The 27,962-nt window shown below is 47.4% G+C and overlaps 2 protein-coding genes across 5 annotated transcripts in view; one reads left to right on the top strand and one right to left on the bottom strand.

Moving 5' to 3' along the window:
- Nucleotides 1–27,962, top strand: part of RPL35A (ribosomal protein L35a) — a 114,733-nt gene that overhangs the window by 82,916 nt on the left and 3,855 nt on the right. The gene's annotated exons all lie outside the window — the stretch shown is intronic.
- On the bottom strand, nt 123–27,950 carry IQCG (IQ motif containing G). 4 transcript variants are annotated; one of them, XM_064165464.1, is made up of 10 exons: nt 27,555–27,942; nt 22,952–23,099; nt 18,280–18,521; nt 16,355–16,483; nt 14,284–14,365; nt 5,104–5,265; nt 4,344–4,418; nt 2,087–2,218; nt 802–903; nt 123–307 (listed from the first exon to the last, which is right to left on the bottom strand). In XM_064165464.1, the coding sequence occupies exons 2-10, from the start codon at nt 23,075–23,077 to the stop codon at nt 170–172; spliced, it is 1,188 nt and encodes a 395-aa protein (XP_064021534.1). In that variant the 5' UTR covers nt 23,078–23,099; nt 27,555–27,942; the 3' UTR covers nt 123–169. The 4 variants fall into 4 exon arrangements, with proteins under 4 accessions (XP_064021534.1, XP_064021535.1, XP_064021537.1 ...); XM_064165465.1 differs by lacking the exon at nt 4,344–4,418 and having other exon boundaries at nt 27,555–27,946; XM_064165467.1 differs by lacking the exon at nt 22,952–23,099 and having other exon boundaries at nt 27,555–27,940.

Raw genomic sequence — 27,962 nt, forward strand, 5'->3', positions numbered from 1 at the left:
CCAGACCTCAGGAGTAACTGCAGCTTCAGGCTCCGCTGCGTTTGCCATGGAGAGTGCTCTGCAGAACAGCCTGAGCTCTGTTACGGGGTTGGTTTTTGTGCTGCCAGACAGACTGCAGTGCCCTGCCCAGCAACAGCCCCGGAGCACGTCCGTGGGCAGGGTTCTTTATTTAGCGTGTCCTTTTCTTTGCTCCAGCTTTTCCCTCTTTCTCCTGTTGTGCTGATCGTTGTTTCTCCAGAAACGTCCTGAGCGCCTGGTAGGGGCCGAGGTACCGACGGACCATTGTGCCTCTCCACCAGGCCTGCAGCTGAAAGCAAGAGAGAGAGGTGTTAGGAGACATCACTTGCTGGGGGCCCTGGCACCGCTCGATAGCCAGAGAGTCTCCTCTGTGCTCCCCAGCTGCAGGTAAGAACCCCTGGCAGCAGCAGCAGCTGGGCCTGTGCTGAAGGTAACTATGTCTGGACTGAGGGCAGCTGCTGCTGGTGGCAAGGGGACAAGCATGGGAGCTGCCTCATGACCCTCCAGTATTGCCCATGCAGAGGGCCTGGTGTGATGGGCATGACCCCAGATCATTCGAGGAGACCAACCTCTCCCCTCTCGCTCCCTTCCCAAACCTGCAGCTAGCTGCTGGCTTTGTGTCTGCCCTGTGAAAAGGAACAAGTTTTGTCTGTCCTTTGCTTGTTCCACCCCGCACCAGCCTACTTCCTTGGGTTGTTTTCTCCATGAACAAAGCCTGAGGCACGAATTACTGACTCCCAGCTGCTGATGAAGCAGCACTACCTCAGCTCTGCTGCCCTGTACCTTCAGGGTGCTTTTCAGCTCCAGGGCATCCTGCTCTAGTTGTTTTCTTTTAGCCTCCTTTTCTGCCCGGTCACTGATGATGGTTTCCTCAAACATCTGGCACTGCAAGAGAGCACAGGGGTGACAACAGCCACATGAAGAACATCCCCTGAGCTGCAGGGCAAACCTTCCAGGCTCACTCTACCCAGCAGCTTGCTAGGGCAGGACAAGGGTTCACCTGGACCCTAGTGTACCTACTGGTCTCAGCCCTGCTACCCCAGTCAGGGCTGCTTTGACCAGTGGGTCACCATGCAGGTCCCAACCCTGTGCACCAGGGAGCCTCCTGGCAGCCCAGAGGGAATGTGTAAGCATGGACCTTCCTTCCTCACCTCTTTTTGGTTTCATCTTTCCTGAATCCAGATGGCAAATGTTGCTCATTACCACCATCAGTCCTAAGGCACTGAGAGCTGGTGCCAAAGTGAAACCTCTCACGGCATGGGTGTAATTAACCCTCTGATCCTGTGCTGTAAAATGCCTCTCTGATGGCGTCTCAGGCAACAGATGGTGGTGGGAAGGACTCATGCTCCCCCAAGCTAGGCAGCAGATGATGTACAAACACCCTTGGGACACTGAGATGACAGTGTACAGAGTGAAAAGTGAGCCCACAAGCAGGGAAACATGGAAGTCAGGCCCATCATCTCAGACCTAGTGACAGTAAGGAATGGTTACAAGTCCATTCCTCCTGGCTATCAACCACCCCTTTTTCTAGACACTTTTCTCTGCCCTGTGCTGCCAGCTCTGCCCTGCCTGCATAGCTGTGAGCAGAGGCTGGCAGTTAGCCAAGGAACCAGTGTGGGACAAATGGTTTTAACCAGAATCAATTCCTGTGTGACAGAGCACTCTGCAGCTGTGAACATGCCTCTGCAGGAAGGCAGGAGCTGCCTTTTCCAGGCTGTTCTATTCCCAACTTGCTAGAAGGAGCAGTCTTGTTCAGACTAAGGTGACAAACGGAGGTGTGGCATACTGGTGGCACAGGACAAAGGTTGTCAGCAGCTCTGTGAGTACTTGCTGGTGTTTGAAAAGTGCTGTAGGGGAAACATCATCATCACTCTTTGATGTCACAGGTGGTAAGCAGAAGATGACTACTTGGTCTCTGCCTTCCCAGAACCAGTGCTTGTAATCACAGTCTACACCTCACGACTACTGATTGTTGTCTGTGGTCCTGGATCTTTATCTGAACGAAGGTAGGAAAAAGCCAGGATGCAGTTCTGCACGGCTGAGCACTGAGGTGATGCTGATATCTTACCTCCTCAGCAAGTCTCTGCAGCCTTTCCAAGTTGTTTGCCTTTGTTGCTTTTAGAGCATCCAGCTCTTCATCTTTAGCATCTGTGTCATTTTCATACTTGTCCATCCAGTATTCCAGCTTCTCTTCCAGCTTCTGTGTGGGGACAGAGTGGTGCTCAGCATGGTACACAGAATGTACAGGGGAAAAATCTGCTACTCTTATGTGGCCCATCAGGATGGTGGTACAAGTCCCACACATTTTTGCATGGTCAGAATTTCTCTCTTCATAGAATCATAGAGTGGTCTGGGTTGGAAGGGACTTTGGAGGTCATCCAGTCCAACCTCCCCTGCAGTCAGCAGGGGCTTCCTCAACTAGATCAGGTTGCCCAGAGCCCTGTTGAGCCTTACCTTGAATATCTCCAGGGATGGGGCCCAAACCACCTCCCTGGGCAAACTGTTCCAGTGTTCTACCATCCTTATACTGAAGAACCTGTTTCTAACATCCAATCTTGACAGGCTCAACCCCCCAAGACAAGTAATAAGTCACTGGTGGCCTGCAGGCCCCTGGCTAGGGGTTCACCACAGAAGGTGCAGCAGTGGAGTAGGGAGGAGGAGAGCCTGGGCTGGGTTCTGAGAGGTGTGTGAAGAACAGAGAAGCAGTAGGGGTTAGTTCTGTGCACACTCAGAAAGTCCTGGTGAAGTGATTACTAGGAGCCATTCTTTGTGTGTAGACAGAGGGAAGGGGGTTAAAACCCAGAGTTTGTCACTGAGAAATCTGTCATCCTGTGCCTGACTCCCTGCCTGCTTTCTGGATCAAGCTCAGTGCACCAGGAATAAGGTCCCAGAAGACAGCACTTCACACTATTTCAGGTTGTGAGCTTGGCTTTGTCTCACTTGTGAATAGGAGGGCAGGTGTTGCTGAAACAGTCACCCAGATGACTTCCTCCCATTCATAAGCAACTTCTCCATGGCAACCATGATTGCCTGCATGGAAAAATAATCTGAGGGAAAGCATCAATCTCATTAGGGCACCACAGCTGGACACACAAGGGAGATGAAGGGCATGGCCATCCTTTTCTCTGTGGGCCCCTGCAAAGCCACCAGCTGCTCTGTGTGTACAGAGAAGTGCTTTGCCTTCTGGTAGAGGCCAAACAGGCTGCAGCTTGTACTTGGCAAGTCCCCTCACTGTGAACTGTTGATGGAACTGAGGCTTGGGGATGCAGAGGACACAGTTTCCCTGCTTTCAAGGCAGAGCACAGTTCTGCACTCAGGTTATGTTTAAAACAAATTGAAGTGTTATTTTCTGCTGAATTTTCTCCTGGCAGTGGTGTTAGGGTCCCTTCAGTCATAGAGGTTCTCTTCCAGAACTACAGTTTATGAGATGCTTTCCAGTGTTGTGCACAGAATCACAGAGCTTTAGAGGTTGGAAGGGACCTTCAGAGATCATTGAGTCCAACCTCCCTGCCAAGCAGGTTCTCCTAGGGTAGTTCATGCAGGAACACATCCAGGTGAGTTTTGAAAGTCTCCAGAGAAGGAGACTCCACAGCCTCTCTGGGCAGCCTGTTCCAGTGCTCTGTGTCACTCCCACTGTAAGGAAGTTTCTCCTCACGTTGAGGTGAAACCTTCTATGTTCCAATTTGTAGCCTTTGCTCCTTGTCTTACTGCCATTGACCAGCAAAAAGAGACTGGCCCCAGCCACTTGACACCCACCACTGTCATGGCCACAACCTTTGATGATAGGAGAGCTGTGGATCTCTGGATCAGCAGCACCATGGCCTTTCATGGCTGTTTACTGATGAAAATAGGTAAATCATTTCAAGTTAGCAATTTCCCAACCCTGATTCTTCCACAGACTCAGATGTGGCAACCTGGGCTGGCAGTTTGTGTCACCTCCTCCTTTGTGCCCTGACAAACTGCTACGCACACCTTGTGCAGCATGACTCCCCATGAGTCACTGAGAGCCCTGCTACTGCTGAGGATGGGCAAAACAGAATCCCAGCTAGGTGAGTGGATCTATCTGAAGGAAGAAAGTCTGCTACACCTGAACAAACAATGCCAATCATTACACGAACTCTAATTTTAGGGGAATACATCCAAATGTAGCAAATCTCAAGTCTGGGAGAGCTGAGTCAATTAAGACTTGAGGATAAGTGGTCACTCGAACAGCAGCAGTCATGAACTGGTCAGTCTGGTGGAGCAGTCACTGATTTTCTTTAGGCACTAGCTGATGAAGTGTTCATCAGCTGCTATTTGAAGCATTAGCAGAGAGTCACACACACCTTATGCTGTTGCCTGAGGAAATTTTCAGTCTCCACGTGGACTCGAATCTCCTCAGCAGTTTTGCTCTTCAGCTTCTGTGATCAGTGCAGACAAAACACAACAGACAACCTGAGTGCCCGTGGTGCACAGGTGCTGCTGAAAGCTGAGCTGGGGGCTAAGCATGCAGGAGCTCTCTGTCTCCACAGACATGGGTCTTCTTTCCCTTTCTCCATGCCTTCCTTCCCTTCCTTTCTGCCTCCTCTTCCCTTTCTTTCTTTCCTAGAGACAAAATGAACCAAGGCATCCTTGCCCCTGAGCCATCCCCGAGGAAGTGACAAGCAGACCTGGCTTTGATCAGTCAGAAGAAACTCAAAATGCTTGCAGGACCAGAGCAGTTTTCCAGCCCAGTTCACTTTCTGGCCACATGAAGAGCTCTGTCAGCATGATATGCTCTGAGCCATGCTGGGAGCTTAGCTGCCTCTGTTGCTGAGGAGGCTTACAACTACAGCCTTTGGACATAGTTATGGGTCTGTCTCTCTGCCAGTGGTAACAGTTTAAGCAGTCTCTGCCTCCTGCAACCATGCCATCCATGCTGTTGCTGTTGGCAGCACCATACAGAGAAGCAATGGAAGACAAGATTTCTAACCTGGGTCCTGATCCAGTGCTAACAGTCATGTTGGTGACTGATGGAGGACAGAAAGGGCAGCTGGGGAGCAAGGGAGGAGTCTTTCCTTACTAGATGGAGAAGCCTTCCTGTAGAGGCCATGGGAAATGGTTTACCTGAATTTCCTTGTCCAGGACATTTTCTGCATTGCTGCATTTCTTCTGGGTCTGGCCCACCTGGAAGTCTGTGCTTCTCTTCATGTAGCTGCTCTCCCTGTCCATTTTGGCTTTCATCTCTTGGAGCTCATCTTTGAGGTTGGCAATCACATCGGCTCGATTCTAGCAGAGGAGACAGAAGCATGAAAGTAAGCCTGGAGACTGAGGGAAGCTCAGTTTCTTAACCTCTCCATTCCATGACAAAGCCTCACACTTGCCCTGAACATTGTTCCAGTTCAACCTCTACTTCAGAGGGAAGTTTAGTCTGGAATCCATGCAGGAGGCAGTAAACCCATCAGCAAGGAGTGGTTACCTCTGGAGAGGGTGAAGCCATGAACAAAGTGGGACAAGAAGCCAGGCCTTCTGATCTCTGGTCCAGGACCAGATTCAGTCATGCTTATCACAAGCATGAAAAAAGCCAAATCATTTCAACTGCTCGAGATTGGTTTACTGACCTGTTGGATTAGGCCACCTCAGTGAGTGAGCATCTGTGAGAGGAGGATAATGCCTCAACCCCACAGAAGCCAAAATGTGATTTCCTAAAGTACACTCTAGTCCTTGGAGTAATTTTTTTTCTAGTCATGCAGCAAGTGTATGAGCACAGGCTCAGGAACAGGTGGCAGGCAATCCCAGCTTGTCTCACTCATAGCTTTCTGCAAGTCTTACCAGGTAGATGACCCTGGAATGAGCTGCCCAGGGAGGAGGTTGAGGCTCTGTCCCTGGAGGTGTTTAAGGCCAGGCTGGATCAGGCTCTGGGCAGCCTGCTCTAGGGTAGGGTGTCCCTGCCCATGGCAGGGGGGTTGGAACTGGCTGATCCTTGTGGTCCCTTCCAACCCTGACTGATTCTATGATTCTATAATCCTAAGATGGTTCCCATTTTGTTATAAAGCAGGCACCCAGGGCAAGGAAAAGGTGCCAAGGAGAAGCTGGTGATGAGCTCCCAGCCTCTCCACACAGAATCACAGAATCAGTCAGGGCTGGAAGGGACCATAAGGATCATCTAGTTCCAACCTGCCTTGTTTCACAATAGAGCTGAGCTTTCCTGAAGGAATTCTGTCCCTAGAAGCTCCCCCATGGACAGGAATCCTGAGCCAACATGCCCCTATTGTCCAGCATTCAGAGCATGCTCAGGAAGCAAGGTGCATTTGCTTGACTTGGGCTTGCCCTTCTGTTCACTCCTTTTTCATTCATTTCTTTGACCAACAGATGAAAAGTTAATTGACCCAGGCTTGGAGCTTGGAAGAGCCACCTGCACAATGAAAAAAAAGAAATCAAGACTTCTGTATTAAGAGTTAAACAAAAGTCTGCTCAAAGTCTCCTGTGCAACTTCACAAGATGAGTCTGAGCACCTCTGGTTCAGTGCCCAGCTGCTGCCTTGCAGCCTTTGCTCTCCTGCCATGCTGTGGTGGCTTTGACATTCACCAGCCCAAACCTTGCAGCCGAAGATGAAGCACCAAAGTGCTGGCATTTCAATGTTTTGAAGCCCACATATCTTGTCTCTGAAGCACTCTGGCATTCCTTAGCTGGTTAGAGATGGAAAAATGCCACAGGAAGGAGCTGGCTCAGTGGTGCTGTGTGGAGAAGCCTCTGCAGCATGACTCATTTGGAAAAGGTTTCTTACAAGAAGAGTTTGGAACAGTTAAAAGGAAAATCCTTCCCTCTGCACCCCTTGTTGGGCAGGGTTAGGAGGAATAAAGTGCTCTTTAGAAGGCTCAGGAGGATTAGGGGCCTTGGCTGATGCTGGCTCATGGGTTTGAAAGTCCTGTGCTCACAGTTTCCTGAGGATTGCCAACATCAGAGCTTGTTTTCCAGCCATCACTTCAGATGGCTGCAGACAGCTACAGGCCTCTTAATGCTCTATTGACGTTTCTGGTAATGGCCTTTGTTTTGCCTAGGGTTGAAGGTTGTGTTTCTGGTCAGTAGATGTGGGAGGTGAGCATAACGTGGCTGGGACAGGTTCACTCTGATATGGGTCAAGAGGGCTGGGCCCAGAGAGTGGTGGTGAATGGTGCCACATCCAGTTGGCAGCTGGCACTAGTGGTGTGCCCCAAGGATCAGGGCTGGGTCCAGTCCTCTTCAATATCTTTAATGATCTGGACAGGGAGATGATTGGGTGCAGCATCAGTAAGTTTGCAGATGACAGCAAGCTAGGAGCAGGTGTTGATCTGCTGGAGGATAGGAGAGCCCTGCAAAGGGACCTGGACAGGCTGCATGGGTGGGCAGAGGCCAAAGGGATGAGATTGAACAAGGCCAAGTGCAGGATTGTACACTTTGGCCACAACAACCCCAAGCAGTGACTGGAGAGCAGCCAGGCTGAAAGGGACCTGGGGGTGCTGGTAGATAGTAGCTGAACATGAGCCAGTAGTGTGCCCAGGTGGCCAAGAGAGCCAATGGCATCCTGGCCTGGATCAGGAACAGTGTGGCCAGTAGGACAAGGGAGGTTATTCTGCCCCTGTGCTCAGCACTGCTCAGGACACACCTTGAGTGCTGTGTCCAGTGCTGGGCTGCTCAATTCAAGAGAGATGTTGCAGTGCTGGAAGGTGTCCACAGGAGGGCGACAAAGCTGTGAGGGGCCTGGGGCACAGCCCTGTGAGGAGAGGCTGAGGGAGCTGGGGGTGTGCAGCCTGCAGCAGAGGAGGCTCAGGGCAGAGCTCATTGCTGGCTACAACTACCTGAAGGGAGGCTGTAGCCAGGTGGGGTTGGGCTCTTCTGCCAGGCAAGCAGCAACAGAAGAAGGGGACACAGTCTCAAGTTGTGCCGGGAGAGGTCTAGGCTGGATGTTAGGAGGAAGATGTTGGCAGAGAGAGTGATTGGCATTGGAATGGGCTGCCCAGGGAGGTGGTGGAGGCATTCAAGACAGGATGAGGCACTTAGTGCCATGGTCCAGTTGACTGTCTAGGGCTGGGTGCTAGGTTGGCCTGGATGATCTTGGAGGTCTCTTCCAACCTGGTTGATTCTGTGATTCTGTGATTTTGAGGTTGTCTTCCTGTACAGTGGTGGAATCCTGTATAACCTGAGGGGCTGGCAGAAAGGCTTGGGGAATGCTAATGAAAAACACTGATTTTTAAGGGTTCTTTTTTTGTGGTGCTGAGGCTCAGCAGAGCCAAGCCCTGTTGCTGGCTGCTGCTGCTGCTATCTGCTAAGGATCTGCAAACAGGTCAGAAAAGAAGGGTTCAGCCTAGGTTACAGAGCACTCAGATGTTAGAGGTGGGGCAGAGCATGAATGCTTCACCAGGTTATTTGCTTTTCTCATTTAATATCTTAGTAAAGCAGAGGGGGGAAAGTGCTTTTGATTCCAGTGCCCCAGGCCTCTGCTGGGGCAGGAGCCCTTCTGCTCTCTTTGGTGTTGTCGTTGCACGGCATGTTTGTGGTTTGGGTTTGGTCTGCGGGGGTTGTTCAGCATCCTCATTAGAGGTGGGGGAGTCTGAAGGCTCGGTTACACAATCCGCAGCAGGCGGGAAGTGAAATGCAAAACCCCACCGGTGGGTTGCAGCAAACACATGTCCTCGGAGAGGGAAAGTGGCTGCAGGCATGCGGGCAGCGGCAGCAGCCCAGCGCAGGGACCCGCCCCGCTGCTGCGGCACTGGGGCACGTTCAGTGTTAGGCTGCAGGCAGTAAATGCCCAGAAGCTGTGGGCACCGTCTGTAAAGTGTGCTGCTCCCTGAACATCAGGGCCAGGCACTGGGAAAAGGACTGGATATTTATCTATCTGGCTGAGAGTGATTTGCCATTGGAATGGGCTGCCTGGGGAGGTGGTGGAGACACCATCCCTGGGGGTATTGCTGTGAGAAGAATCATAGAATCAGCCAGGTTGGAAGAGACCTCCAAGATCATCCAGTCCAACCTAGCACCCAGCCCTAGCCAGTCAACCAGACCATGGCACTAAGTGCCTCATCCAGGCTTTTCTTGAACACTTCCAGGGATGGTGACTCCACCACCTCCCTGGGCAGCCCATTCCAATGCCAATCACTCTCTCTGCCAACAACTTCCTCCTAACATCCAGCCTAGACCTACCCGCCACAACTTGAGACTGTGTTCAAGCAAAGCCTGGCTGAGGCACTTAGTGCCATGGTCTAGTTGACTGGATAGGGCTGGGTGCTAGGTTGGACTGGCTGAGCTTGGAGGTCTCTTCCAACCTGGTTGATTCTATTCTATTCTATGATTCTATTGCAGCAGAGGTCCCAGTCAGGACACGGAGTGCTTTTATAGTTAATGCAGTAAACCTCTGGGCTGCTTTTTTGGGCTGACTTCAGCCTGGCAGCTGCCAAAGCAAAGATGCAGAATCACGTCTCAAGTGTCCATAACTATCACAAAACTGGCAGACAGGGAGACCAAAGGCCAGGAAATGGTGTTCAAGGGCCAGTCTGCTTCCCAGGCGGGTAAACAACCTGATTCTCTCTCAGCTCAGGGGCCTGTTTGCTGCTGTCAGCTGCTGTCACAGGGCTCTGCCCCGCAGATGCTGTTTGGCTGCAAAAGCAACTGCCCTCAGCTCTCCTGCGTTTTCATTTACTTTGATTTATCTCTCTCTTGCAAGTGCCACCGAGCTCTCTCTCAGCTCTTCCACAGCCGCTAATATTTACAGTGGCTTAAAATCCAGCTGGATACTAAAATAGCAGAGAGGAGTAAACAGCCTGAGGAATTCCTCCAGCAGTCGGCTAACCCCCACCCCCTGCCAGCAGCACACCCAGCGCCCCCCATTTGGCAGGCACTGGGCAGGGGCAGGGGTGCTACGTGCAGGCAGGCGGCATGCGGGCAGAGAGCCCTGCTGCTGGCCTCCCTTGCTTCCACACCAAGCACGTATGAGCTCAAGTCTCTCTGCTGGCAGCTGCACTATCTCAGCTTGCAAAGCCTGAAGATATGCTTAGATCTACACACCTGCTGCAGCCCTGACTTGCTCCCCCCACCCCGAAACCACAACACACAGCCCTACAGGCGCTTCAGTGAGGCCGCAGCCTGCATCTCTCTGCCAGCTGCCAGAGCATCCCCACGCGGCACACCCCCGAGAAACGTCTCAGCTGAAAGGACAGCAGGCCTGGAAGGTCACCAGACTTCCACACAACAGCTTCTGCAGCCCTCTGCTAGCTCACCAGCAACCCCAACAACCGCAGCAGCCAGCCGTGTGAGGGCAGTTTACTGGCAGAGGGAGCAGCCCTGTGCCAGCAGCACTCTTGTCCAAACTCCTGTCTCACTGGAGCTGGGTTTGGATCTCATGCACTAGCTCTGGAGCCTGCTGGGCTGCTTTCTTTGGGGCTCTGCCAGCAGCAGAACGAAGTCACCCAGGAGCTCAGGACCATCACAAGCCTCACGCCTTCTACTGCCACTGCCTGGTGTGTTTCTCCAACAGAAACAATGCACTACAGAATGCATGTACAAGGTTAAATCATTCCTGCAGAACACCTCATGGAGCATTTCACCTGGGAGAAGATAAGGGAAGACACATGGCAGGCTTTGGTCACACTGCTAAAAGCACTCCTGAGTGGTGCACAGGTTCAGCTGAGCTGGGTGCACTGATTCAGCAGAGCTGGGTGTCTTATGGACCTGCTGTCACTGATACCATGGTGCAGCCTCTTGGGTTTCTGCCTGGTCTGTAGCCTGTGCTGTCACTATTGTTACACAGTTGTGCCATGGCTGCACACATGCAAAACAGCTACAGGACACAAAAGGTCTTTGGGTAAATAGCAATGCAGGAGTTGTAAAGTTTGCCTTTCCTGATTTTTTATGTCAATCTGCTTAAACCTTTCAGACATGAACTTGGTGTAAAATCTGCACAGACTGCCATCACTTGTCCAGGAAGCCAGGAACGGTGAGTACTTTAGTACAAGCCAGGAAAGGAAGAGTGCAGCAGCAAACAGAACTGCTGCAGCCATCATAGAGCTGTGGGTGATGCTGCTGCATGGAAGAATCATAGAATCATAGAATCGACCTGGTTGGAAGAGACCTCCAAGATCATCCAGTCCAAACTAGCACCCAGCTCTGTCCAGTCAACTAAACCATGGCACCAAGTACCTCATCCAGGCTTTTCTTGAAGACCTCCAGGGACAGTGCCTCCACCACCTCCCTGGGCAGCCCATTCCAACAACTCTCTCTGCCAACAACTTCCTCCTAACACCCAGCCTATACTTTCCCCGGCACAACTTGAGACTGTGTCCCCTTGTTCTGTTGCTGGTTGTCTGGGAGAAGAGACCAACCCCACCTGGCTACAACCTCCCTTCAGGTAGTTGTAGACAGCAATGAAGTCAGCCCTGAGCCTCCTCTTCTGCAGGCTGCACACCCCCAGCTCCCTCAGCCTCTCCTCGTAGGGTTTGTGTTCCAGGCCCCTCACCAGCTTTGTCACCCTTCTCTGGACATATTCCAGCACCTCAACATCTCCCTTGAATTGAGGAGCCCAGAACTGGACACAGTACTCAAGGTGTGGCCTGGCCAGTGCTGAGTACAGCACTGGTCAGGAAGGGTAAGAGTGAAGCCAGCCTGAGCATTTCAGCCCTTTTACAGGCATCAGTGCTTCCCAAGAGGAGAGAAAACAAAATAAATAGGAACATTTAGCATTCGATTTGTGTTCCATTAGAAGGAAAAATGAGCTGAGCAGGCTAATAGAGCATTAATTAGCATCTCATTAAGAGGTTAGCAGGGCTGAAAACCCAAACAAAGTGGCAACATGCACAAAGCAAAGACCGTGTTTTTCTGGTTCCAGGATTAGATTTGCTCACTTTCGTTTTCTCATCCACTTGAAAGAACCACGGAGGGCTTTTGTCTTCAGGTCTGTGTGTTCTTATTGTTCAAAGTGTTCCAAAATGAGCAAGCTGTAGTTTGGCTTTTAATTAGCTAGCAAGGTGACAAATCATGCAAGTGTCTGTTAAACTACCTGTGGGAAAATCCCATATGAAGTGAACAGGAATTATTCTCTCTTGTGAGACATCAGACATCATTATTTTTGGCAGAGGAGGAAAGCAGGATTTGAAAGTAGTCTTGTCTTTGATTTGTTATCAAAGCTGAAATGGAAAGAAAGCCTAGGGAAGGACTTTTAAGCTGGAAATATAAGGACAAAATGGAAGATGAGAGCAGATTGCACTTGATGAGGCAAAAAGCAAGAACCAAATTAGCAGAAGGCATTGAAAGATCACAGAGGAGAGCACCCTTTCAGCACAGGAGCTGCACACCTTTTGGGACTGCAAGAGGTAGGAGCGATGCGGGGCAGGACACAGAGAAGCACCCAACCCCACTGCACAGTGCCAGGACACTGCTAGTGTGAGATGGGGTGATCACAGCCCCCCTGTACACCAGTCCCTAGGAAGGCATTAAACCTGAACCAGATACATATACTGCAGGCACAGACACTGGGAGGTCTGAGGAGCACTGTACAGAAGGAGAAGTCTCTCATCATATTTACAAGCCTGGGGAGTGGGAGAACAGAAGGTCCCCAGGAGTGTCAGAATTTGACCAAGAATGAGCAAGTTACAGAAGCAAATGGACAACACACAATGCCTGAGCTTGACAGACTGTCCAGCTTATCTCATTTAACTGCCACACAGATGTCAGGGGACTTTTGGGTTGTCCCACAGGGTCTGGAAACAGGCCATAGCATTTCTAATGGCAGTAAGTAAGTATACATTGAGGTATACAGCTTCCATTTTCAGTCCTGGCTCTGAGCTCTGTGTCCTTTAGGTTCAAATGTGTAGGGGAAAAAAGTTCATCTTGCATGTCTCTTTTAGTTCCCACAGCTGTTCTTTCTTGGTTTGTCTCCTGATTTGCTTACTTTCCATTTCCTCCAGTGACTCCATTCTCCTCTCTGTTATGTCCACAGTTTTGGTTGGTTGTTTTTTCCCCCCAGTCTTCCTTTTATCTTTCTGCACTTGCCAGTGTATGTTATGCCTTTCCAGGATCTCTGCTTGTAAATGAGTACTGACCCACACGAATTTTCCCTTCGTGTGCATTCCTGCTTTCTTCTCTGCTGATCTGGAATTCTGGTGTTTTGTCAGCCACAGATAGCTGCAGATAGTGCCAGTGCCAATTTGTGTTCTTACAACCATCCTCTATTTTACTGCTAAGCTTTCTACTGCATGTGCATCCAAGCTGCCAGTGTAAAACCTTCATCTTCTATCAACTCTGCTTCACCAGCATGTCAGTGGCTTAAACAATCCTCTTTGTAGCCAACTATTTTCTTGGCTTGGTTACTGTCCATGCTTTTGTCCAAAGACAAAATTCAGTGGTGCCAATTCTTTCCTCAGATGCCTTTGCTGTCCTCATGCTTAGTCCTAAGTGTCAGATTCTTGTTCCTTCTTCCATTCCTTGTATAGCTCTGATCCTGCCTGCCTGTTGCTTGTTCCCTACCACACACCCTTTCCTGCCTCAGCAAGCTTAGGCTATCTTTCCATGGTTCTGCACAGAACTCCATGTCCTCTTGCTCTACAGAGGTGAGCATCAAGTCTGAGCTGTCTGGTCAGCATCTAAGTGACCAGGAATAGGACATTCCAATTGATCTGCACTTGTGTAGCAAGTCTGACATTTCTAGAACGCCTCAGATCTGTGCATGCACAAAGCATTTGTATGCTGTAGGCAGAATGGCTGAAGCTTTCCAGAAAGATCAAGGTGACAGCACATGTGCAATGACATTGATCTGCCTTTGTGTAGGACTCCCATGGTTGGGATTTTCTAGTAGCTGGAAGCCTAGGAAAATAGATTAATGGCATTTTCTCTAGACAAAACTGTATGTAGGAATATACATTGCCCCTATGCCAGGTGACTTTCTTTCTCACTCCTTCATTGTCACACTTGCTTTTGTGCCAGGTGTCACAGCTTCCTGAATATCCAAGCTGCATGAAGCTTGGATACTGCTATCTGCAGATAACCTCCTGCTGATGGCAGAGGTCTGTGTTTTGCCTCTCCTAGCAGTGTTTTTGGGCTGTTCTAATTTGGTGATGTTCCTATGAGCATTTTGAGCTCCCATTTGAAAACCACTGGGTGCTGCTCTTAAAGCCATTAGCAGGCTTGCTCAGAATACAAATCTTTATTGCAATTATTCTGCTTCTCTATTCCAAAATGAGGGATCAGTAATATGCCACATGTCCTCTCACCTGAATGCTAGTTCCTGGGCAGCAGATAGGCTTCCCCCCTGGCACAATGCTTAGTGCTAAGTGATCTCACCTGAAGTTCCACTTCCATTTCTTTCTTGACATCCTGCAGCTGTTCCTCGAGTGACTTTATCTCCCTCTTTCCTTCCTCTGCCCTGAAAAAAAACGGGGAAATACAATCATTTGAATCCATAAAAAAGGACAAGAGCTCTTTACCTAGGAGAAGTCCCTGTCTCCTGATGCATTGCAGCATTCAGCTGAGCACTGCCTCAATTATCCTGCTCGCTCCCCAAGTGTTTTTAACAGCTGAACTAAAAGAATTACACAATTTTGGCCTGCCTCCTCAGAACAGCAGAAGACAAGCCCTTTCCCATGTCTGAGTAACAAAAAAAGCCATTAATCTCTTCACTCTGAGCCTTGGTGAGGTAGCAAATCTGCAAGTCAGGAACTCCTCACCAAAGCTAGAGACTCGATAAATTAATCTCAACAGGAGAGCTGCACAAAGTGAGAAAAGAGGATGGGAATAAAAGGGAGCATAAGATAAAAACCATGAGATGCTCCTGTTGAAAGCCTCAAGTGGATTTGAGGGTGATGCCAAATTGTGTAAGCTTCATTTTATACATATGGAATATGTGGGGTTTTTTTCATATCAGACTTAAAATCTCTCAGAAACACTGCCCTAGATTCTGAGATTCATGAAGGGATATGAGTAAAGAGGCCCAAAGCTGCAGAGCTGTTTAGCTGTTTAAAACAAAAATAGATGCAGTAATGTCCTAGGTCTTATTTTTCTCTCTTTTTTTTTCCCCCACTCTGAGTGTTTCTCTAAGCATCTATGCTTAGAACTTGATTTGAAGCCACTAGAGTTGATACCTAAGACATTGTACCCTCTGTCAACCTTGCATTTCATTTTCAGAGTCTTTAGCTGGGTGACTGTGATAAACAAAAGCTCATTATAAGGAGTTCCTGTTGTACTGCAGACTGCTTTCAGACTAGAACATTGATCCAAAATCAGGCATGCATGGATTGTACTGACAGACAGATCAAGCTCATTCCATGTTCAACAGAACAGACAGTGCAGTGGCTAGATACAACTGATAGAATGGAATAAAAATGATCCTGTCCTTTATAATTAGTCTGCTCCTTTCTGCTTTCCAGTATGGAGTAGTTATTCCACAAGCAACTGCTGCTTTCGATTTTGTTTTGTGTCCTTTTCATGGATAAATAATAAATCCCTTGATTTTAGACAGTGGAAGGGATGAGTTTCATGCTTGAAATCTCAGCTCTGGAAGCTGAGAACTTGCATTGGAGGCAGACCACTGAGCCACCAACAGGGTTGTCCCAGCAGGCTGAACAAATTGTGAGTTAAAGTAGCTTTGCTCTCTACCCTAAATGACACACCTGAGCTGCTATGCAGAACAAAGCAGGTTTAAAAGGGTCAGATAATTCTCTGATGACTACCACTGGCTCTGACAGGCTGGGGGATGAGCCAGAGCTTCACAAGTTAAAAAAACACTCCAAACCTCTAGTGCACAGAAGTTTGAGCTAAGGAATCACCAATTTGAGCTGAGATTATCACAAATCCCTACTCTATTAGATTTGGGACAGAAAAGGATCTGTAATGCAGTGGCTGGTGGATTAGCCTTAAATAAGATGACTGTTTCTGTCACCATCTGTGCTAGCCCCTTGCTGCTGCTGGGAAATGGGAGCATATTAGCATGTGGGTCAGAGCAGATCCTCCAGGGCATCGTAAAGACCGTGTGTTGCTGAGCCTGGTTGGAACAGATTCTCTGCTGGTCTGGCTTTCACTCGGGACAAGGAGTTAAAGATCAAGGAGCTTCTACAGTAAATTATGTTTTAATTGATACAGAGCAGCATTTGCAGTGCCTGGTGAAAGCTGCTGCGGTGAAAGCTCAGGCAATTCCTACCTCAGCTCAGTATCAGAATCATACATTACTTAGTTCTCAAAGGGAAAGAAGTTCAAATTGTAAAGCAGACAGAATAATTCAAGTTGAAAAAGCAGAATCCTTTCTGTGTCTTGGGGTGGGTGGTTTGGGTTTTTTTTTTCCTTTTAGCAGGTACTGAGGGAGAATTGGCTTTGGCTTTGAGCAGCTAAGCTCAAGAAAAGTACTGAACACAACACTGACCTGATGAGAAAGTTGTGAAACTTGCTCTTTTTTGCCTTCTCTCTCTCATTAGCTTCTGTTAGGCTATTAAATGTTCCTGCTTCCTGCATCTTTTTCATAGTGGCTGTAATTACATCACTTGCATACTGCCTGCCAGGAAGAAAAGCAACACAACAGTCATTTATAGATGCTGGTACTACAGTGTCTGGCACCTTTGTCCATTATTGTTTTTAGCAACAAAGGTAAGGAAATGCAAGATCCTATTTGTGTTCTTATGTCTAGCAAACCCAGAAGTGCATCTCCCATGGTGCCTGCTTCTTGTACCTCTGGAGAATTCTGTATTAGGAGCTGGTTGAAATTTGTATTTTGAAAGTGCTGGTCCAAAAGGTACTCTAGGAAACAGCAAAAAGGCACAAACACACCCATGCTGTGCCAGACTGTGCTGCCATCAGGATGAAGGTTGCTGGCCTGCAGTAGTGATGAGAGCTAGATGGAAAATGCAAAGTGAGGAGGCAGACAAGTATGTCTGTGAAGGGATATCTAGGTGCCAAAATATGCCAGTACAGCCCTAAGCTGATGTTAACAAATACTTAGGCTTGCCCAGTTTATTGGCTTTCATGGTGCAGATGGTATTTACATTTTAGCTGCATTTTTATCAGCTGGGTTAGGATCTTCCTTAAGCCCTCTGATGAAATAACATTAAAGGACAGAAGCCAGGATGCAGAAAAATGTATAGTGAATGCTCAGCTCCCCAATCTGTGCCCTAAACCAAAGACTGTTAGTACTGCTGCAAAGCAAGTCACTTGCTTAGGTGCAGGAATAAAATGTATTAAAACAAACAATCAAAACCCAAATAAAAACAAACAAACAAAAACCCTAACCAAAGAAAAAAACAAAAGGCACAAAAAAACCATCAAAACAACAACAAACAAACCCAAACCAACCAAACAAAATAAAACCCAGAAGGAAACTCTTTGTTCTTCATACAGACGAGATGTTGAGATGCTGGAACATGTCCAGAGAAGGGCAACAAAGCTGGTGAGGGGCCTGGAACACAAACCTCAGGAGGAGAGCCTGAGGGAGCTGGGGGTGTTTAACCTGGAGAAGAGGAGGCTCAGGGGTGACCTCATTGCTGTCTACAACTACCTGAAGGGAGGTTGTAGCCAGGTGGGGTTGGTCTCTTCTCCCAGACAACCAGCAACAGAACAAGGGGACACAGTCTCAAGTTGTGCTGGGAGAGGTCTAGGCTGGATGTTAGGAGGAAGTTGCTGGCAGAGAGAGTGATTGGCATTGGAATGGGCTGCCCAGGGAGGTGGTGGAGTCACCATCCCTGGAGGTGTTCAAGCAAAGCCTGGATGAGGCACTCAGTGCCATGGTCTAGTTGACTGGCTAGGGCTGGGTGCTAGGTTGGACTGGATGATCTTGGAGGTCTCTTCCAACCTGGTTGATTCTATGATTCTCTTCTATGAAGAAGGATGGCTGTGGCTGCCATGGAGGCTGTGCATGTCCTGCAGAATGACTAACTTCACCAGGCAATGCTCACATCCCACTTTGTTTGTATGTATCTGCTAGGGAAAGCTGACTCCAGATACCAGAACATCAGCACTGGCTAGATCTTGGCTTGCCACCAAAACAAGGGTTGGACTTGATGATCTATGAGGTCTCTTCCAACCTTGATGATACTGTGATACTGTGGTACAACTGGGAGATATTTTGCAACTCCATTTAAAACAAACTGATTGTCATTACTTGGCATCCAAAAGCAAGCAAATGACAGAACTAAATGGCCTATGGAAGCTAGAACCCACCATCCTCTTCAGAGGTACTCCTGGGCCAAAAGTGAGGTGCACCAGCAATAGGGAAGTTGGAATCCTGTATTATTGTTTTCAACAGACAGACTGAGAACAGCTCTGAGCATCCCCTAGAGCCATTGTATTTGTGCTCACCTGTCAGCCTGGATTTTTCTGAATGTCTCTGTAGATGGATCACTGTGTTTCATGGCCCTGCTGGAAAGATGGTGAGTACTTAGATATTCAGTTTTCTCCAGCTGCTGCTTGTGTTCAATGCTTTTCTGAGACACAGAGGTAACTGTTTCCCCATCCCCTTGCCTTGCTGACATAAGCTTTTGGTAGTTAGCGTCCAGCTCCTTCTGGGTCTCTATGTCTGTCTTCATTTCCTGGATGCCACTCTAAAAGGGAACAAGAGACTTTCATTTTGGGGCAATAGAAATAAACCCTCAGCAATATTATGTGGGAGAAAGAATAGTTAACAGTAAACTAGAATGAAGCTATACTAAGGGCAGTCAATAGTGTATATTACACTCTGCAATGAGTAGTAGGGCACAAACGTTTATCTTGCTTAGCCATGAGCACACGATATACACCTGAAATGACAGGACTAGAAAAGGCCTCAAAGGGTGAATTTATCTGCCCCAAGAGATGATGGTTCAGACTGTCATTCCTGACCTGTTCTCAGTGACCTCCAGCAGTAGGGACAATGCACCCTTCTGCCAGTGCCAGCACATCACAACAATCTTTACTGTAAGAAAGACTTTTCATCTCAGCTGCAGTTGAACCCCTGGCTTCTTGTCCTAGTTTCTGTAGGCAGAGGAGAAATCATTCTGTCCCCTGCAGCAGCTTTTATGCACTGTTAGCCTGTTTCTCCTCCACCATCTCTCCATCTTAGCTATATCCTACTGCCTCTCACCATGACCTTTCCCTACAATGTTATTTTTATAGCAAGAACTCAGATGTGTGGAAATGAAAGTGATAGAGATTATCTATCTATCTATCTATGTAGCTGGGGTATTTTAGTGTTAGTGACAGCTCTTTTCTACATGGAAAGGTGTCTGGTGGCCATGTACTATGTTATTAAAAAAGAAAAAGCCCAAGAAAAAAATAAGCTGGATATAAAATCAGCCAAGGCTTTACTTCTAGTAATTCCTCTTCTGTCTGTGCTATGGGCAAGAGCACAGGTGTATACATTGGGATATTGAAAGAGGAAGTTTTCTTGCCCACCTACAAGCATATCTGTGGCTGAACAGGTAATAGCAGTGCAGCTAAAGCAGCTAACACAACCCCAACCTAATCCACAGCTGCCTATTCCCCACCCTGGCTGCTTGGAGAAATGGAACAGAGAACTCATTGAGCTGAAACAATTTCCATTAAAAAAAAAGATAAAAAGAAAAAAGAAAAAGAGAAAAAGAAAAAGAAAAGGAAAAAGAAAAAGAAAAAGAAAAAGAAAAAGAAAAAGAAAAAGAAAAAGAAAAAGAAAAAGAAAAAGAAAAAGAAAAAGAAAAAGAAAAAGAAAGAGAAAGAGAAAAAGAAAAAGAAAGAGAAAAAGAAAAAGAAAGAGAAAAAGAAAGAGAAAAAGAAAAAGAAAAAGAAAAAGAAAAAGAAAAAGAAAAAGAAAAAGAAAAAGAAAAAGAAAAAGAAAAAGAAAAAGAAAAAGAAAAAGAAAAAGAAAAAGAAAAAGAAAAAGAAAAAGAGAAGGAGAAAAATAAAAAGGAAAAAAAAGAAAGATAAAAAGAAGAAAAATAAAAAGAGAAACAGAAGGGGGAAAAAAGAGAAAAGAAATAGAAGAAAAAGAAAAAAATACAGAAAGAAAAGATAAACAAAAATAAAAATAGTCTGTGAGAAAACTGTGGTTTAAAAAGCCACTTGGTCAAGATGAACATCTCTGGCTGAAAAGCCAAGGAGTTTGCTCTGTGATTGAAGTGCACCTTATAGAATCATAGAAGCCATCAGGTTGGAAGAGACCTCCAAGATCATCCAGTCCAACCTAGCACCCAGCCCCATCCAGTCAACTAGACCATGGCACTAAGTGCCTCATCCAGTCTCTTCTTGGTGCCTCCACCACCTCCCTGGGCAGCCCATTCCAATGCCAATCACTCTCTCTGCCAACAGCTTCCTCCTAACATCCAGCCTATACTTTCCCCAGCACAACTTGAGACTGTGTCCCCTTGCTCTGTTGCTGGTTGTTTGGCAGAAAAGACCAAGCCCCACCTGGCTACAGCCTCCTTCAGGTAGTTGTAGACAGCAATGAGCTCTGCCCTGAGCCTCCTCTTCTGCAGGCTGCACACCCCCAGCTCCCTCAGCCTCTCCTCATAGGGTTTGTGTTCCAAGCCTCCCACCAGCTTTGTCACCCTTCTCTGGACACCTTCCAGCACCTCAACATCTCTCTTGAATTGAGGAGCCCAGAACTGGACTATCAACCTGTCTGATGAAGAACAACTTCTGCTGTCCTAGAGGAGTGTTCTTTCTCTGTTTTTGCTGCTGGCACAGAAGAGGTTTGGCACCCAGCTCGGTGACAAGCAGCCTCGTCTGGAGAGAGGTGAGGCTGGGCACAGGGCAGGAGTGCCCTCTGTTGCATAGCGCAAGCATCGCTCAAGCCCTCACGCTGACACCCGCTGCTGCTGCTGCTGCTGCTGCTGCTGCTTTGCAGAGAGGTGTTTTTGGCGACAAGGTTTGTATGAAATGGAAACGCCGCCTAGAAAGCGACATATTGATTTGCTTTCCCCTTGCATTCTTAACTGGTGAATGACATCCTGGCCTGCATCAGGAATGGTGTGGTCAGCAGGAGCAGAGAGGTCATTCTGCCCCTGGACTCTGCACTGGTTAGACCACACCTTGAGTGCTGTGTTCAGTTCTGGGCCCTCCAGTTTAGGAGGGACATTGAGATGCTTGAGCGTGTCCAGAGAAGGGCGACGAGGCTGGGGAGAGGCCTTGAGCACAGCCCTACGAGGAGAGGCTGAGGGAGCTGGGATTGGTTAGCCTGGAGAAGAGGAGGCTCAGGGGTGACCTTATTGCTGTCTACAACTACCTGAGGGGTGGTTGTGGCCAGGAGGAGGTTGCTCTCTTCTCTCAGGTGGCCAGCACCAGAACAAGAGGACACAGCCTCAGACTATGCCAGGGGAGATTTAGGCTGGAGGTGAGGAGAAAGTTCTTCACTGAGAGAGTCATTGGACACTGGAATGGGCTGCCCGGGGAGGTGGTGGAGTCACCGTCCCTGGAGCTGTTCAAGGCAGGATTGGATGTGGCACTTGGTGCCATGGTCTAGCCTTGAGCTCTGTGGTAAAGGGTTGGACTTGATGATCCGTGAGGTCTCTTCCAACCCTGATGATACTGTGATACTGTGATTAAATCAGAAACCTTTGATCCTGCTTTTTATTTCCACCCTGGTCACACAATTTTTAACCTGAGTTCCTCTTTAAAGTAAGTAGCTAAGTAAATAAACAAATAATAAATAAAAGGAGCTTCAAACCTGTTTAAGTTGGAAACGACCTGCTATGTCACTTAAAATACATAGCAGCAGCACTTAGAAGCATTTACTCCTTGAGATGGTCTCATCCTGATTCCTGTGTCTATCAGCTACCACTAAGACCACACCACCTTCCTCCGCAGCACCAAACCTCTGCCTGAGCATTAGAACTTCTTCTCCATTCTTTGTACCTCTGCCCAAACCCTCTTAGTTATGATGCCTATTGGAAATCAGCTAACTAATCATGGTCACTGAGAATGAATAATTACTATTATATTTTGGCCAGCAGGGCAAAGGAGGGGATTCTTCCCCTTTACTCTGTTCTTGTCAGACCCCACCTGGAGTACTGTGTGCAGTTCTGGAGCCCCCAACACAAGAGGGACATGGAACTGTTGGAGTGAGTCCAGTGGAGGGCCATGAAGATGCCCAGAGGGCTGCAGCAGCTCTGCTATGAATACAGACTATGAGAGTTGGGGGTCTTCAGTCTGGAGAAGGATTCGAGGAGACCTCACAGTGACTTTCCAGTATCTGAAGGGGGCCTACAGGAAGGCTGGGGAGGGACTACTGACAAGGTCTTGTAATGACAGGACGAGGGGTAATGGGTTTAAACTGGCAGAGGAGAGATTTAGGCTAGATGTTAGGAGGAAGTTCTTTCCAGTGAGAGTGGTGAGACACTGGAACAGGTTGCCCAGAGAGGTTGTGGATGCTCCCTCCCTGGGGGTCTTTAAGGCCAGGTTGGGTGAGACCTTGAGCAACCTACTCTAGTAGGAGGTGTTGTCCCTGCCTATAGTGGTGGGTTGGAGCTGGATTATCCTTGAGGTCCCTTCCAACCTAGACCATTCTATGATTCTATAATTCTGAGGTCCCTTCCAACCTAGATCATTCTATGATTCTATAACTATGATTTTGAAGTAGAGTCTTAATTCATTGTTTGTGAGGACTATGCATGGGCTTAGGAAGAAGAGTATCTTGGGTTTGAGTACTTCAAATATCCTGGGTTTTGCATTTTAAAAAGAGCTGTGTATCTGTATGAGAACCTTGCTATGTTACCTTTCCTTTGCCCCAAGCCTTTGCTTGTTGTCTAACCACTGTGATTTTAAAATTATATGCCCAGAAACTTCATTTTGGGTCATAAAGGTCTTTCACACAAAGTCTTGACAAAGGCTTCTCAGTGATGCTGTTGTAAGGCTGTTAAAATGGATCGTACTCCATGCACTGTTTTCTTTCACCCAAGGGTTATGGAGCACTTGGCAGTGAAAATACCTGTGTTGGTTTGTAAAAAATGCTGCTAGAAGACATAAAAGTGAAGTAAGAAAACCAAGAGAGATCTCTTTAAAGAGCAGAGATAGAGGCACATACATTATTGATGTCTGTCTTGCCCTCCTGTGAAACTGGCATGATATATCCAAGAATTGAGAGCTGATCAACACAATTCTCCAGCACAGCAGTAAAGTGCAGAGCTTCCAGGTGAGTGAGTTTTTCCATTTCTTTAGTCTCTGTTCTCTTGCTAAGAGGAACAAGGACAAAAGAGACCAGTGAGAAAGATGCTCTGGCGTTGGTAACAGTAGTTTAAACTAAAAGCAGACCTGAAATAGCCTTGTTTGCAGCCTTTGCTATAGTTCCCTGGCTTTGTTTATAGCATTTCATACACTGTTTATAAGAGGAGCCATGCTCTGCCAATGGCTGCACTCAGGCACGGTGGGAATGTTTAGCTTTCACAAAACAAAGTAGGTCCCAGTCCCCCATACAGCAGATCTGAGTAGATAGGCTGAGAAGCAAATGGATAGGCAAGGAGCAACCCGGGTGTGAGGTGTCCTCACCCACCCTTCAGTTCAAGAGGGTGCAGTGTTTTGTGACAGACTGGGGGTTTTTTGGAAACAGAATGAAAGTGCCTTTCAAGAAGGAAAAAAGAAGTAAACCCCTATGTCTTATAAAGCCTCAGGTGGTGAACCTTTGTGCTCTAATCATTCCTCTTCCCTACTGTGTGGCATTTTTATAGATTCTTAGAATCATAGAATCATTTTGGTTGGAAGAGACCTTTAAGATCATTAAGCTCAACTGTTAACCCAGCATTGCCATGTTCCTCACCTCCTTTTGGTGAAGAGATTTTTCCTAATGTCCAACCTAAATGTCCCCTGGTGCAATCTGAGGCCACTCCCTCTTGTCCTATTGCTTGTTACTTGGAAGAAGAGCACCTCACTGCAACTTGCTTTGCTGTGTATCATACAGTTGGCCTTGGCCCATGAATCCAGCCTGTCCAGATCCTTCTGCAGAGCCTTTGATTTGCTGAGTATCATACAGTTGGCCTTGGCCCATGAATCCAGCCTGTCCAGATCCTTCTGCAGAGCCTTTGCTTTGCTGAGTATCATACAGTTGGCCTTGGCCCATGAATCCAGCCTGTCCAGATCCTTCTCCAAAGCCTTCTTATCCTTATACAGATCAACACTTCTGCCTAACTTGGTGTCTTCTGCAAATTTACTGAGGGTGCACTCAATCCCCTTCATCCAAATCATTCATAAAGATATTAAAGAGAACTGGCCCCAGTACTGACCCCATGGGAACACTGATCCACTCAGCAGGAACTGTCACCACCTTCAGATGTTGTAAGTCAAATGAGAACTAAGTAAGCCACCTTTAACATTCTGTGTTGTTTAGTTACATTTCAAATGTGAAACTGAGAAGAGGACTAGTGGGGGCATCCTGGGAAGATGTATTTACTTTTACAAGAGGTTAAAAGAATTGGAGGCTATGATTATATGGTCCTGCTCTGGCAGGGGGGTTGGATTTGAAGATCTCCAGAGGTCCCTTCCAACCCCTAACATCCTGTGATCTGGTGATTACTCCCTGTAAATACAAAGAGCAGATACCAGGGAGAGGCAGAGCTATTGCAGTTAAAAGATAGAGTTGGTCTAGGGTCAAGGGAGTGTAATTGCCCCTAAGCCAGCAATAATGATAAGGTTTCTAACTTCTGGATGGATGAATATAGGGAACAGGCTTCCAGACAAGATAATGGTAGAGGCATACTAAATTATTTCAAGAAGCTTGCTTAAATCATAGCAGGAAAAGATAACAGCAAAGGATTCTCAACATTATCAACATGTTCATTGTCCTTCTTGTACTATTTACACTGACTAACCTAATTAATCCCACTGTCAGGACTTGTGATGGTCACCTATGGCTAAGAAGGAATTGATTTCCATCCTTTGCTTCTGAGATTTTTTTTTCCCCTCTCCTTTCTCTTAATAATTAAATAATAAAGCCACAGCTCAAGATAGGAATCTGATCATATCATTAACAGCTAAATAGTTAACAATCTGTATAATACACTAACCCCATCACTTTTCCTTTATTTTCAGCCTTGGAATCAGTGCTAGAGATGCACAAAAGAATTATTTTTACATAAAGAAGGTCAGACAATGCCACTTTCCAGTCAACAGTCACCAATAAAAAAACATTTATTTTAATATTTTACTCACTTTTAGCTTTTTAAGAAATCTATGATCCATATTTTGAGTCTAAATAACACAAGAACAGTCTATTACATGTGGAGTGCCGGCAGTAAGAACACAGTGGGAAATATTTGTTGTGAGCTGTGACAGATGATTCTTTGTGAAAGAAGAAATAACATTTGCAGCTCTCACAGCAAGAAGTCACTCATTTGGAAATGAAGGAGAATGCATCAGCTTTTCCTCTATCTCATCAGCAGCTTTTGCTCAGGAGAGAATTAACACAAGATATTAATGTGCGTTAAGAAAGCTCACAGCTGGAATGTTCCTCTGAAGCCTGCTGGTTTGCTCCTCCTGTGTATCTCCTCTTATGGCCATAAACTCACTCAGCAGATGCATGTGTTAAGCCAGGATACTTTGAGCTTACATTGACTTGGAATTGAGAAGGAGACCATTGTCTGGGGCACTAAGAAATACTACAAATAGTGAGCTGCTCTCCCCAAGTTTTAGCTTTAATGTAGTGCCCACAGATCAACCTGATGCAGCTGCTGGCATCATCCTTCCTCAATGTGCTCGGCTAAGCTCCTTCATTAAACTCTATTAATAAGGGGAAATAAATAAATAAAGGTATGTGAAGCACTCAGCTTGCCCCAAGACTTTAAGCTGACATTCTTTCCCTGAGGATCTGAAAGGAAAGAAAAACAAGACAAGAAATAACTTTTAAAACAACTGTATATAAGTTCTGGCCTCCTGTTCTTTTGGGGATTGCAATTCCCTCGGCTGTGTGAGAGTTCTGGATGCACATTTCTCCCATCCTGCTGCCTCTTAAATGAAAATGCCTTCAAAGGCAGCTTTTTTTTTTTTTTTTTTTAAGCATTCTTTTTAGTCAGTTTAGGAGATTCTGATGCATTCCAGTGAGAAAATTCAAAGCTGAGATCATCGTGTCTCCTTTAGCTCTGTTTTGCAAATCATTGGCAGAGAGAGATTCTGAACATCGACAGTGGCAGTGCCTGGGCCATAAACCAGAAATACCTTGGGTTTTGCCCAGAGAATGTCTCTTAGGCAAGCAAAACAGTTGTGGTCTTATAAAATTCTGCCTACCACTACACATGTTAAAACATTAAGTTGCTCACTTAAAAAAGAGAAGGTGGAAAGGGGAAGAGAAAAGGGGAAGGGGAAAAAGGAAGGGCAAGTGGAAGGGCAAGGGGAAAGGAGGGACCTTGAAAAGCTGAAGTAATCTTGATTTTGGCTTAGATACACAATTTAGGTTTCATCCTGAATGTAGAATTTCTGATCTTGCTCTCTGAAGCTGTAGTGATGAGAACCTGGGAGAACCAAATGCAGAAATGAAAGATTTTATGCTACTGTTAGATGTATGGAACTAAATATAACTGGCTGTGGCATCTCTGCTACTGGAAAACAAAGTGTTCTGATAGATAGTTTATTCTCCTCAAAGCAGGGATTGTGTTTTTCTCTCAGCAAAGGTTCTTAACATGCATCTGATAGTGTTAAGTGGGTAGGTTATTGAGTGTTGCTTTGCTTTCTACCCCTTCCTTAAAGTAGAAACCACCAGAATCATTCGCAGAATCCACAATATTCCATCCCTTCCCTGCTTCTATTTCCTACAATTTCATCTCTCTGAGACAAAACCTCTTGTCTATAGAGGCTTAAGAGGCATTGTTTGTCTCTACCTCAGCTCAGTGAAGGACAGATAGATTTAATTCTCTTGGATCTGGTCAGGATCTAACTCCTCACTCCAGATTCAAGCTCTACAACCACAGTTGCTGACAAGCTGACAGTAGACTTTGCTCCTAACATTCAGGTTGTTTTTCCATAAAATCGGTCTGGGCACACATTCAAATATAGTTTAAGGCACTTAGGAACAGCCACAGTGAAAGTCCAGACTGCTAGGATGCATTTCATATTGGAGCAAGTTCCTAAATCACTTAAAGGAAGGGCTCTGAAAATGCACCTGGATTTCTGACTACGTGAGGAAGGGACAGAAATCCAGGCGTGATGGTTTTAAACTGAAAGGGGAGGCTAGCAGACAGGTTTTACCACGAGCATGTTGGCACAGTAACGCAGGCTGCACAGAGAGGTAGCAGAAGCTCCTTCCCTGGGGACATTCAAGGTCAGGTCTGATGGGGTTCTGATGTAGCTGAAGATGTCCCTGCACGCTGCAGGGAGTTGGACAGCTTCAAAGATGCTTTTAAATGCCCTTTTCAACCCAAAGCGTTCCGTGATTCTATAAATCAGGAGGAAACGACACCGGGTTTTGAAAATGGGTGAGTCAATAAATGCTTTTACTATTCGCTACTTAAGAAAACGTGGGCACGGGAAGCTTCATTACAGGGATTTGAGCACAGCGGTTCATGTGTTCTCTCACCGAGGCAAGGTCGGGAGCGAAGTAAAAGGTGAGAAGATTAACTAATTCAAGGTGAGAAAGGAGGAAGCAGCCATCAGAAGAGAGCCCCCGAGCGCTGGACCCCCCAGAAGCACCGAGCGCTGCCCTTCACCTCCTCGCTGCCGATTCTCAGCGCTCCTCGGCTCGTTCCACCGCCGCTGCCGGTCCCCGCTCGCCCTGCCACGCTTCCCCTTAACCCCCGCGGCAGGATTTACTCCAGCGGTACCGGGCTGAGCAGCCCTTTCCACCCGCCGGTGGCCGGCCCTAGCCCTCGCCGGGACGCGGTGGCGGCGGCGGCCGTCTCCATGGCGACCGCCGTGCTGCGGGGGCCCCGCGGGGCTACCCGTGGGACTGCCTGCACTGAGGGGCCATAGCTGCCCCCGCCTCTGCTCGCCACCCAGAGGAAAAACGGGACGCGGGAGACGGGGCAGAAGCCGGTGTGGGGGACGCTGTGCCCGTCCCGCCAGTCCCACACGGGTTTCATCCGCTCAGGCGGTGCTGCGCTGCCCGCGGCGGGTCC

Source organism: Pogoniulus pusillus, chromosome 26, assembly GCF_015220805.1.
Source record: "Pogoniulus pusillus isolate bPogPus1 chromosome 26, bPogPus1.pri, whole genome shotgun sequence".
NCBI classification, from domain to species: Eukaryota; Metazoa; Chordata; class Aves; order Piciformes; family Lybiidae; genus Pogoniulus; species Pogoniulus pusillus.